Source organism: Ailuropoda melanoleuca, chromosome 1 (assembly GCF_002007445.2).
Source record: "Ailuropoda melanoleuca isolate Jingjing chromosome 1, ASM200744v2, whole genome shotgun sequence".
Taxonomy (NCBI): Eukaryota; Metazoa; Chordata; class Mammalia; order Carnivora; family Ursidae; genus Ailuropoda; species Ailuropoda melanoleuca.
Genome location: NC_048218.1, coordinates 208,739,439 through 208,749,362, shown reverse-complemented (window position 1 = coordinate 208,749,362; position 9,924 = coordinate 208,739,439). Strand labels below are relative to the sequence as shown.

Sequence of the window (9,924 nt, the reverse complement as noted above, 5' to 3'; positions counted from 1 at the left end):
CATTGATTTTTATAACGACTGTGATACCCCAGGAAATCTTTAAGTTTCTTCTGAATTAAAAAAAAAAAAGTGTGTGAGAGTGTGTGTTTCACTACTATCAGGCATATTGCTGGGATGATCTTAATGCTTTCAAGCTGTTTATCTACATACACAGGATGAGTGAAAGGAAGTTTGTTATTTTTCAGGTGAAGCCCTGTTTTAGGCCCTGAGAACGTTGCATTTTTAGCTACTGGAGCCTCCCTCTTCCTGGCATCCCTGCGAGTTCGGACCCCTGCCCTGTGCTCCTGTACGGCATCCATCCCCAGCACCTGCTGCTAGAGCCACCACTCAGACTCTTGGAAGCAGGGTTTCCACCCCCTGGAATTCCACCATCCGCACCTTACAGGCCTTACTGGCTTCTAGTCTTCCTGTAAAGTTACATCTGTATCTATTTCTTTCTCACTCATGGGGCAAAACTGAACATGTCCTGTGCTCCAAATAGATCTGGCTGCTGCCGGAAAAGCAGCAAGAAAGATGGGGAGGAAAAAAATAAAACTACTGGGGAAACCAAGTCAGGGCAAAATCTTACACTACTGTGGCCAAATTGTTTGTTTTTCCCTGTGGCAATTAGCACATCCATTTGGAACCAAATTAATTTAGACTGTTAGATTTCATAGCATTCATACTTTTTAAACTCAGAGATATAATTAAGTTAATTCCTCCACTCAATTATGGTACTGCCGAGTATACTGAGAAGAACACAGGAAAGAATGGAAGGCTGAGTTTCTCTGAGGTCCAGAGAACACAAGTCATTGGCCAAATACTATTCGCATAATTACTTGTAGTCTTCTCATTTGTAAAATTAGAGGTTATCAAATTTTAAAATGTTCTATTTCAGATAATTTCACAATGCTAGATCTTTCTAAACATAAATGTCCCAAAAGTCATTAACCCGAAAGGCTGAGTGGTTTTCTCTCTTTCTCCGCGCCCCCTTTTTTGACTTGTACATAAAATCAAACCCACATGCTTAAAATGAAAGCAAATCATACCATGGCACATGGACAGTCAGTGCCCTTAACACTAAATTTATTAAGCAGAATTTAATTTTGAGAGGATTACTGTACATATTATTTTTACAGGCAATGCTCTGTGAAAGGGATCAATATTGTATATTGCAGAGAAACATTCTGCATGCAATTGATAAATGCATTGTTATCGTCAGAGTAATTAAAAGGAACGGGGTTATATACAATCTGCATGTACATCTTACTCAGCAACTCCTGCCAGTTGCTTGCAAAAATTAAACTCATTAATCATTCTGACTCTACAGAAGAAAAAGCTTTAGGAACAAAATTAAAAAGCTCTATTTTATGAAGAAAAAAATCTCCAAAGCCAACATCTAGAAAAATTCCTGTCTACACAGTGACATTGGAATATTAATCTCATGTAAGAAAATGAGTTGATCCCATTGTCAAAATATAAATTAATATCATGTTATTCTAATGCTTCAGACCTCCTTAAATCTACAGGTAACATATACAAGTAAATCATTTAAAAGTGTGTGCTGGCAGCACTAAAAAAAAGAAAGAAAGAACAAAAGGCATGCCACGGAGAGCAGGCTTCTATGCCCACCTCAAAATGTCTTACCGCTACACAGGACTCAAATCCACTGAGAAGGCATAACATTCACTTTCCACAAACAACCTGGGCTTTAAGCAAACACATAACTTTTGTGACTGGCTCTGGAGACCACAGGCTTGTTAACACACGGATATGTGTTTGCTATCATTCACCGTTGACAACTGACTCATCCAATTGAAAAGTAATCAAGTTTACCCTTATTAATTTTTCAAGCCAACAGATGAGCTCTTTGCTAGCTAGGGTTTTCCTCCCTAGCCAAGGTAACTATGAAGACAGAATGAGGGATATCTTGTGGTGCCTTAAAAAATACAAGGTGTAACGCGGAGGCAAGGTATTTCGATGCTGTATTTGGTGTCATCCATCGTTCAGCTAGCACTCTTTGCTTCTGTCACACTCTTACTTGCTTCACTCTAGACAGTTTCCTACTTATGACTACATTCTCTGTGCTGAGGCAGTAAGCAAAATCTTATATAATCTTGCTACAGATGTATTATAATTTCAGCAAATTCTTTATAGATACAGAATTATATTCTCAAAACTTCAGTGATTATTCACTTTACCAAAACACCTATAGAGAGACTATTTTACATGGTAAATCACTCCAATGCATTTAAAATATGTTCCAACGTTCAAAAACTAAACTTTTCAGGAGGACAAGTACTCCAGCAGGGTGCTCGGATATAGTTTTATATGGCATTAAACTCATAAGGAGACCTCAAAGCTTATCTACTGAAATACCTAATGTAACAAAAAAGAAATAAAAGTATTGAGCAAATGTCACTTGTATGTGATTACATACATTGTATCCCATGCTGGGAGATGGAAGGAATGGCGATACTACCACTAAAAAATAAAGAGATTAGGAGGAAAGGTATCTAGAATACACAGACATAAAGAGAGGGGGAACGTTAGGGATATATGCCAAATATTTATCTTGTCACCATCATGAAAACAATCTAGTGTCTAGTTGCTTGACATGTGGAACAAAAGCCTGGAAGAGAGATCGAGATGGTGCTCACCAAGGCCTTTTCAATTCTACAATTCTGTAAAACAGAAAAGCAAAATATCTTCAAAAGAAATGCTAGTGGTTGTATATTAAAGAAGAAAGCTACTTAGTCATCTTGTAAAACAGACGCTGTAGGATATACTTGGCTCTCTTTACCTTCATTCTACTTTATCTGAGATCTAATTTATCTTTAGAATGTATGAAAGGTAAAAAACAGAATAGTGGAAATCAAAACCATGGGAGTGTAGGTTCTCCCATGCTCCCACATTAAGGGTAGGAGGAAATGAGCTCAAAGAACTCAAAGGACAACTTCAGAAAGAAAGAAGGCATGAATTCAAGCAGCACCGTGAAAGACAGGTGATGCAAACATTGGAAGTGCAGGGTGGTGGTCCCCAAGAGCAGAAGCTGTAACAACAAGGACTAAAGAGGCATCACACAGGGCATTACAACAAGTTACTTAGAGAATGCTGATGACATTTCGCGTGCAGTTTCTGCAGTGAGACCAAGCTAGACAAGGACAAGAGGGTTGTGGATGACTTGTTAGTGGAATCCACTGTAGACGACTTGATTGAGAAGTTGGACTGTAATAGAAGAATGGAAAACAGGACAGAAGCCAGAGCTGGCAGTGCACATCAGTGAACATGGTCTTCATTTCCCTTTGTAGGCAGAGAAGAAGAAAGAACTGTTGGGAAAAGAAAGATAAGGGATATGGTGATTCGCACTGGCAACAACATATTCACTGAAACTGAATGAATTTCAGTGCTCAGTATGTAATGGCAGTTACTTTGCAGGCACCGTCATTGTGACGAGTGAGATGGGAATTCTACCTGTCTCCTCAAGTTAAATTTCCAAACGCCCCTGTGACATCTGTAGGTGAGGACACTAAGCACTGTCAAATCAGTCATGAAAATAATGGGATCAAGCAGATAGTTCAAAGTTTTAACCTTTTTCTCATGTATTAGGGAAATAATGTGAAATATTTGAAAAATTAAAATTGGAGCAAAAGAAAATAATAAGGTAAACAAACCTATTTGTGGAGCCAAGCTACTTAAAACATTTAAGTTGATAAATACCAAGAAGAAATTCACAGGACGCTAATATCATACCAATGAAAAATCAAGGTGGAGAGAAAGATGGGCTGGTTGCTGAAGAACCACCATCATGTCGAAGATACAGGATGATGAAACTGGCCCTGTCAGGCTGAAAGACATCATGAGCAGGGCCTCTTCGCTCAGTGCCTGCTTCGGCCAATTTGCTGATTTAAAATCCTGTTGTCATCGCATTTGTATTGTTAGGAAATCATGTGTCACCAAACATGAGGAATACAGGAACATGCTAATGAAACCTCAACAAGACTACTGCCCAAGGCCTCTGAAGTCCTTTAAAAAATAAAACAGAACCACTCAAGCAGAGGAGACACAAAGTCCAGTATTTTAAAATCAGTCACAGCTAATTCCTATTGAAAATTACTAAATTCCATTCTAGCAATGTCAACTTATTTTTAAACCTATAAAATGAATTTTAAATCGAAATAGCTATTGATTCTTCGGAGGGTTTGCCCGAGTAATTGACTTTATATTTAAATAAATTTAAGATTGATGAGGAAATTCCAATAGAAAAGGTATTCAGGCTTTATTTCTATTCCAGAGCTAAACTTTATGTCTTAGAATTGACTCACCCAAAGCAGACTTTTCTGGGGCTCTGGGAAGGGAGGGAATTCCCTTGTATGCATAGTTTGTGCAGATGGGCAATGCAATACTGGCTAATTACCCACTGTACAATCTCAGCATTTGATTTCTCCCTGCTAGATCTTGTGACTACCTTAAATTTTATTTTGGTGGGAATCACTTCTTTTCATATTCAGGCATGTGTGCATACACACATAAAGAGGTCAATAACTACATTTTATTTCCCCCTTTTTGGATGGAAGGAGGCACAAAGCCCACTGGATTTTAAAGGCATGCTGTTTATCACTGTCTCAGTGACCAAGGCGTGAAAGCTGTTTCTGTACCATGGAGCAGCTTTCCCTGACTGACAAGGCCACAGAAGGGCAGCAAAGCCACCAGCCCCAAGGATGGGATGTGCAGACAGAAGGGCACTCCTGGGATAAAGAAAGGGGGGGTAATCACAAGGGGGAATGAAACATGAGAGACTATGGACTCTGAGAAACAAACTGAGGGCTTCAGAGGGGAGGGGGGCGGAGGAATGGGATAGACCGGTGATAGGTAGTAAGGAGGGCACGTATTGCATCGTGCACTGGGTGTTATACGCAACTAATGAATCACTGAACTTTACATCAGAAACCAGGGATGTACTGTATGGTGACTAACATAATATAATAAAAAAAATTAAAAAAAGAAAAAGAAGAAAAAGAAGGGCACTCCTGGGGAGACTGTTTCAGCACCTCGGACAGCTCTCACCCCAGCCTTGGGCCACTCCCAAAAGACAGAGGGGCACTGAGACAGAGAATTTTCAGCACTTCGGACAGCTCCTCGCCCAAGCAATGGGGCCCTCCCAAACTCAGGTTTTCAAAGGTCTCACCAACAAGCAGCGCCTTCTTAATTAGCAGCACATCTTCTGGTTTATATTTGGGTAGCAAAATGATTGCTCTAAATTCTCTAATCTTGACAAGAGCTGGTATCAGAAAAATAGTTTTTACATCTACTATCTTTTTAAACGGGTATCTCCTAAACAAAAAATAGTTATTGTTCCTGAAGGAAAAGTGATTTAATATGTACATCTACCTTTTGTAAATTTTTTGACATAACTTTTCCAATTTTGAATAGCCATTTCTGAGAAAAGCACACAAAAGTTTTCAAGAAGTTGATGTCACATTTAGCTGTCACTGATTTCATCAGACATTTTAAATACATATATATGTGTATGTATTTCATAAGGACACTATATTCATGTACACTATGTTTACACCCACACCTACATATCAAACACACATACACACACACACATACACTCTTCCGTATTTTTCAGGAAAAAACACTGATGTCAGGGCTTCCTGAATTTAAGTCAGATACACTGTTCAGAGCCACATCAGCAGAAATCATTTGCAAGTGTTAGATCCCCAGTTTGTTCCTCAGTTCAACACTTTTGCTCATCTGAGAAACAGTTCTAGGTATACATCAAACCTAAAAGAAGGAACTGGAACTATATGCTCCAAACTAAGATGGAAGGAAAAAGAGAGAGAGAGAGAGAGAGATGGGTGGAGATCTTCAGAAACAAAATTCAGAAACTCTTGCCTTTCCTTTCTCCTAGCGACACCTAGAGCCTATGATATGGAAACTGCATTGTTCTCCAAGCATAACACAATTCCACAGTTTTAAGTCAGACTTAAAGCAAAAAGTGCATAATTTCTGTCTGCATTGCAGTTCAATTGTCTTCCCCAAGATTCTCAATAGTTTAATCCTCCAGAATTTTTCACCAACCCCAATAAAACCCCTCCTCAAAGACTTCCAGTTCCTTGAACCAGATGTCTGAGGAATCCATGCATTTCCCTCAGGACCTGACCCACTGAAGTAAGGGAAATCTCTCTGCTCGCTATCTATGTAACCAGGGGAGTCTGGAAAGGATCCAAAAGAAAATAAGAAAATGTCATGCAAGATCTGATACAGGCTGTGATGTGTGTGTGTGTGTGCGTGTGTGTGTGTACACACAAACTGCACTTCCCACAAACTTTCATCATCCCTGTCAGTCTTCATGTCCTCCATTCATAAAACAAAAACGACCAGCAAAAACAACAAAACCTCAGCGGCTTTTTTCAGAATTGTCCCTGTGAGAGCTCTCAACACCACCACCCCCAACCTTGCACTATTAAAGAAAAACCAAATGGTAAAGCAGTGTGACCCAAGGCAAGTCATAATTGCATGACCACAATTGTCTGCTCAGTGCAGGGACATGTACTGTCCTGGGTATGTCAGGGTAGGCTATCTGAGAGGCTAGTATGAGGACCTGTGCCCAGGTGCCCCCAGATAGGAAACTCCTCAAAGGTACACGCAGTGGCTTCTACAAGCCAACACACCCTGCATATCTCTAGGGTCTATACAGCAGCCAGCCCAGTTCTGCCTGCCAGGCCGAGAGCTTGTCTGGGATTTTTCTCTTTTCCCCAGGAAGAAAGCATCTCATCAGGCAATTGCCTTTCCCTGTGGTCCTCCCTGGCCCTCAGAATAACTGGAAGGGATCAACAGAGGTGGCTGGATTCATCCATCCAAGCTGCCCACTAGTGTCCTGACTGAGTCATCAGTTACTAAGGTGATATGCAAATCCAACCTTTGAAACCCAGACTTCCAGACCAAGGAAGAGTAGAAAACATGCTCATTAAGAAGTTTTCTCCTAAGGCAGGTCTAAGGTAGAGATCCTAGTCCAAGGCTGGGTGTGGGAGACAGGCAGGGCCTGACTCCCATCAGCAAAAATTGTGCTGGGCCCTGGGACAGGACCTTGGGCCTCAGATGCTAGTGTTTTGTCCCTCCTACCAAAAGGAAACCACCACCAACACTATCAGCACTGGAGGGGAAAGTGTCCTGGAGAGGTGAGAAGTAGAGACCATGTGAGCAAAGGGACTGCATGGGGGAGGTTGAGGATGGCACATCGCATAGATTCCAGTGACAGGTGGGAAGCCTAGGACTTTATCTTCCCCGGTCTTAAAGCAAGGGGGAAAAAAAGGGCAGGGGAATGAAGGAATGGAGGGAGGAATGAAGGAAAGGAGGGAGGGAGGGAGGGAGGGAGGAAGGAAGGAAGGAAGGAAGGAAGGAAGGAAGGAAGGAAGGAAGGAAGGAAAATCAAGTTGTAAGCACAGACTGAATTCTCGCCTTAGGATGCATAACACCGTACAATAACCACAGACATCCACACACCCAGTGACACCCCCCCCCCCCCCCCCCCATCCCACATCCCAGCAGCGCAACCCCACAGACACTGCTGTCTCAAGCACCAACTCCTGACCGCCGCTGCTGCAGACTGAGACCCGCTCCGGGACGGCAGTGACCGAGATCGGCGCTGAGGAGCGAATCTGTGGCGCTCCGGGGAGGCAGTGGAAGGGAGGGGAGGCAGGAGGGCGACCCCGACCCTCGGAGACACCGATCGGACACCTCTTCCCGAGCGCTCGGCCCCAAGCCCCGTGCCGCCCCCCACCCACCAAGATGCTCTTACGTCCTCGTCGTCACCGTCGCTCCGCGCCTGGTACTGGAACCGGGGCCGGCCACCCGCGCCACCGCCGCCGCGCTCCCGGGGCGCCGCCGCGGGCGCCGGGGCTCCGAGGGGCTTGGGCCCCGCGCCGTCCTCCTCCGGCCCCTGGCCGCCCAGGAGGTGGCTGGCCTCCGGGGGCGCCGGGAAGGAGCGCGAGGTGTTAATCTTGCCCGTGAACCTCTGGTACAGCGAAGCCATCGGTGCCCGCGCCCTCTCTGGCTGCCTCGGGGGCGTTCTGTGCTTTGCCTGCCCCTCTCGGGCTCCCGCTCCCCACCCCCTCCGGGGGGAGAGGGAAGAAGCAGCAGAAGAAAGGGAAGCCGGCGCCGCTCCTCCCGCGCGCCACTCTCAAGTCGCCGCTGGGCGACTGCCTGGCTCGGCTCCTCCCGCCCCCTCCCNTCACCCCCGGCTGCGCGGGAAGCGAGCGGCGGAAGAGGCGGAAAACGCGGAGGGTTTGGGGGGCACTAAAGGAGGGGCAGAGCCCCGAGGGCGCCCATCCTCGGCGCGGGGCTGCGCTCTGCGTCCACACGCTCGCACCCCGCGCAGCTGCAGCCTCGCGTCTTTCCCAGCGCTCCCCCTCGGGTTTCCTTCCAGCTTTTCTTGCCTAACTTGCAACAACAACAGCCAAGACCCCTCGGGCCTGAGGGTGCTAGGTGGGGCGAGGGAGAGCAAACTGCAGGGCTGGAAGGGAGATGGCTCAGACACACCGCTAAGGAGCCCTCCCCGCTTCCCAAACCAAGCTCGCCTCCGAAAACAGATTCATTTTCCTTCCCCCGGGCTCAAAACGAAGGGAGAGAAAAGGTAGTGGAAGGCAATCCAGGGAAGGCCTGGCGGAAGCCTTCCCAGCAACTCAGTGGAACGCGCCTCCCTACACATCCCGACCCATTTGTGTACATCGCGAACTCCGCGCTCATTTTCAGTAAACAGAGGCAGAGGCTGAAGCTTTTGGGATGCCGGCAACTTCTCCAAAGCTTGCTCCGCCCCCTCAACCCCCGACTGAGAGAAAGGGACAGGAGAGGAACCACACCAAATAGGGCGCTGGGCTCCCGTGCGCATTCGCGCATCTTGCTGCAGTAAGACGTGCTCCAGCGCCCCTGTGTGGAAAGACACCAACATGCCTGCGCGCCCGGCTCAGACTCCAGGCGCAGGCGGCTCGCTCTCCTCCCTTTCCTGGGGTGGACTGCTCACCGGGGCCTCTGGCATCTCTCCCTCTTTCTCAAATCCGCTCCTCCGACTCTCTTGAGGCTCTTGGGGGCCCTTCCTTCTCGTCTCGTCCCCATATCCCCTTCCCTCTTGTTTGCAGACCCTCCAGCTGGGACAGATCTGTCCCAACTTGATCTTCAGCTGAAACTAGGACCTGAAACTCCGGAGGGCTGAAGGGCTCGCATCTGCCCACTTTGCTGTTCCTTTCAAACCAGGTCAAAGTGGGCACCTTCATATTCACATTCTTCCCTGACTCAGTGATGCCCCCTGCTCCATCTAGGTGTCCATGACTATTTAATTTAGGTTAAAAAATTTAAAAGGTGAGGCCATGGCCACACATATTTGAGGCTCACCAGCTTCTGTTGGGTCTGGATCCAAGGCAATCTCCTGTAATCACTGCCCAAGCCCAGATATCACTGAGAAAGCCCCTACGTGGTCCTGAAATGGCCTCTTCCCACCAGTGCCCTTAACTTGGAGGGAGAAACTGGATGCTGGTGAATAAGCATCCTGGGAGAACACCCGTTCCAGTCCCTTTCACTCTCTCCTTGAGTCTCAACTGAGTGGGTAGTCTTGTTTTAATTAAAATTAGTATTACTACACACATCCTCTGTTTAATCCATTGTGGTTTCCCTCCACTATGAAGAAAAGTGTGATTGTTAAACTACTTTAAAGACACGTTTCCTTTAGGCAACCATGAAAACAAAACCAATATCCCAATAGCTAAGAGGGCTCCCTGAACCAGCCAAAGGCCTCTGGCATAGGCAGATGTCCCGCCCACAGGTCTGGGGGTGCAGAGAGCTTCAACAGCCCCACTTTCCTTTGAAGACAGAGGCAGCAATTACAAGAACCATAAAATGAAACTTTAAAAGTCATCACATTTAGATAAATAGGAAACCTTGCTG

The 9,924-nt window shown here is 45.6% G+C and overlaps 1 protein-coding gene across 1 annotated transcript in view; it reads right to left on the bottom strand.

Moving 5' to 3' along the window:
• DPP6 (dipeptidyl peptidase like 6) overlaps positions 1-8,202 on the bottom strand; it is a 737,488-nt gene extending 729,286 nt beyond the window's left edge. Inside the window, exon 1 of the mRNA XM_034639891.1 lies at positions 7,787-8,202. Coding sequence (XP_034495782.1) covers positions 7,787-8,020 — 234 coding nt within the window. The 5' untranslated portion in view covers positions 8,021-8,202. The remainder of the gene's footprint in view (positions 1-7,786) is intronic.
• Between the last annotated feature and the right edge of the window lie 1,722 nt (positions 8,203-9,924).